Source organism: Penaeus monodon, chromosome 24, assembly GCF_015228065.2.
Source record: "Penaeus monodon isolate SGIC_2016 chromosome 24, NSTDA_Pmon_1, whole genome shotgun sequence".
NCBI lineage: Eukaryota > Metazoa > Arthropoda > Malacostraca > Decapoda > Penaeidae > Penaeus > Penaeus monodon.
In genome coordinates this window covers 21,327,149-21,329,076 of record NC_051409.1, presented here as the reverse complement: position 1 = coordinate 21,329,076, position 1,928 = coordinate 21,327,149, and the positions used below count along the sequence as shown (strand labels likewise).

Sequence of the window (1,928 nt, the reverse complement as noted above, 5' to 3'; positions counted from 1 at the left end):
TCATGCTTTCATCATTAATTTACATAAACTTATAAATCTAAGTTTACTCAAAACAGTAACGAAATGTATCATTTTTTTGGTTATCAGTTCTTACTGCTCGCGTATTTTTTCTTGCAGATGCTGACGCTGTCGCTAACGGCGCTGCCGCAGGACGTGCATAGCCTGAGTGTAACCGGGTGCGCCTCTCTGGTCCTGTCAGGCTCCCTCGCCGGGCTGCCTCTGCGGGCGATCACTGTTAAGAGCGTAAAGGACCTGCGGATCCCTGCCCACTCCTTCCTGGGAGGCCTGGATCAAATTGCTACAGTGACCGTCGAGGACTCGTCCATCACTGCCATTCCGAGCTTCAGTTTCAGCGCCCTGGACAGCATGTTCAGCATCCTATTTAACAGGGTGGCAATCGACACGATCTCGAGCGATGCTTTCTCCGACCTGATGCACCTTCGGTACCTGAGGTTTTTCAATTGTGACATAGGCAAGATTGAACGCAACGCCTTTGGTCGTGGGACAAGTAAAATCGCAAATTTTGCATTCGACGAGTGCGAGATAGGAAACATACAAGAGCGAGGGCTCTGGCTGGACGACGCTGAAATTGTTCAAATCGATAAGAGCTCCATTGATAAAGTAGTCGTCAACAGTATCAGACTGAACAACGCCTTCTTCTTTTATCTGACGAGAAGCGCAATTCGTCACTACGAGGCAGGAGGGATTGAGGGCAGGATCTTCAGCGGTGTTATGATTGACAACAACTTCCTGAACCCCGTCCCCGTTGGCCCCGGCGAGCCTCGACCGCTGTTCCAACTCAGGGACTCTCGGCTGCGCGGCAGCTCCGTCCCGCCCTTCTTCCATCTGACCAACAACGTGATCACAAGTGTAGTCCCGAGCCACGCCTTCTTCCGTACCAACCCGACCATCAACGTCGCCGTCCCTAACAACACCCTCGGGGAATGTTCCTGCACGCACTACAGAGGCTTCCTTCGCTCCCTTCACCCTGTCCTGGACGACTACACGCTCACCGTCCACCAGGCGTTCGTGGAACACGGGCTTTGCCTCGTGGGAGAGAAAGTCTATAGCATCGGGTGCCCTCATCTCGCTCCCCTTGCGCTTTCAGGGACAATTCCGAAAAATTTCTTGGTCCCTTCAAGAGAATTGGCGCTCAGAATTTCAAAAGAAACGGCAGCCAAGGTATCAGGAACCACGCCGGAAAGGTCCTCCACGGTAAGAGACACGACACCTAAGCCGCTCTCACCGAGACTCATGGCACGACCTACAATTAGACCTGATGAACCAGCAGATATTCGGCCACTTCCTACCACCATTGCGAAGCCCACTGCCACCACAGCCATTGCCAGAGGCACAAGTCCATTCACAAGACCTGAGAATCAGCGCTTGAAAGCGAAAACCAATACAATATCAGTTTTTGGAATGAGGAAAGCGGCCCGAGTTTCCGAAAATGTTACTAAAGACTCAGAACTTTTAACTTTTCCAAGAGCAGGAAATGGACCATCTAATGCAGTCGGCCACACGCCCTCTTACGCAGAAGAGGGTCTGAATGGTCTGGACCTTCAGACCATTTGGAATGAGATATACGGTGGAGTTTTCTCGCTCAGATTCCGTAAACCTTTGCCGGAGAGTTTCCCAAGCGGGGAGTCAGGCATAAAGTTCAGTAGAAATGTCAAGCCGATCGAACTACACAGATTTCACGGAGGAAAACTTGCCGTCTCCCCGCGGTAGCTTCATCGCTTGCCATTCTATCAGAAGGGATTTCTGGGACAATGACTTTGTTGACAAAACAGAAACTGAACTGCAACTTCTGTCTTTATCCTATGACTGTGCTTTAATCTGCCCAAAAATCGCGACTCAATGAAGGGTAATTATTTATCATCTTCATATTTATATTTTCGTATATGAAAAATTAAAACGACAGACAT

At 49.8% G+C, this 1,928-nt stretch overlaps 1 protein-coding gene across 1 annotated transcript in view; it reads left to right on the top strand.

The window, feature by feature from the left end:
* The window catches only part of LOC119588649, a gene marked incomplete at its 5' end in the record, with an annotated part of 57,199 nt that extends 55,282 nt beyond the window's left edge, over nucleotides 1-1,917 (top strand). Inside the window, one exon of the mRNA XM_037937286.1 lies at nucleotides 118-1,917. Coding sequence (XP_037793214.1) covers nucleotides 118-1,731 — 1,614 coding nt within the window. The remainder of the gene's footprint in view (nucleotides 1-117) is intronic.
* Nucleotides 1,918-1,928: the final 11 nt, after the last annotated feature.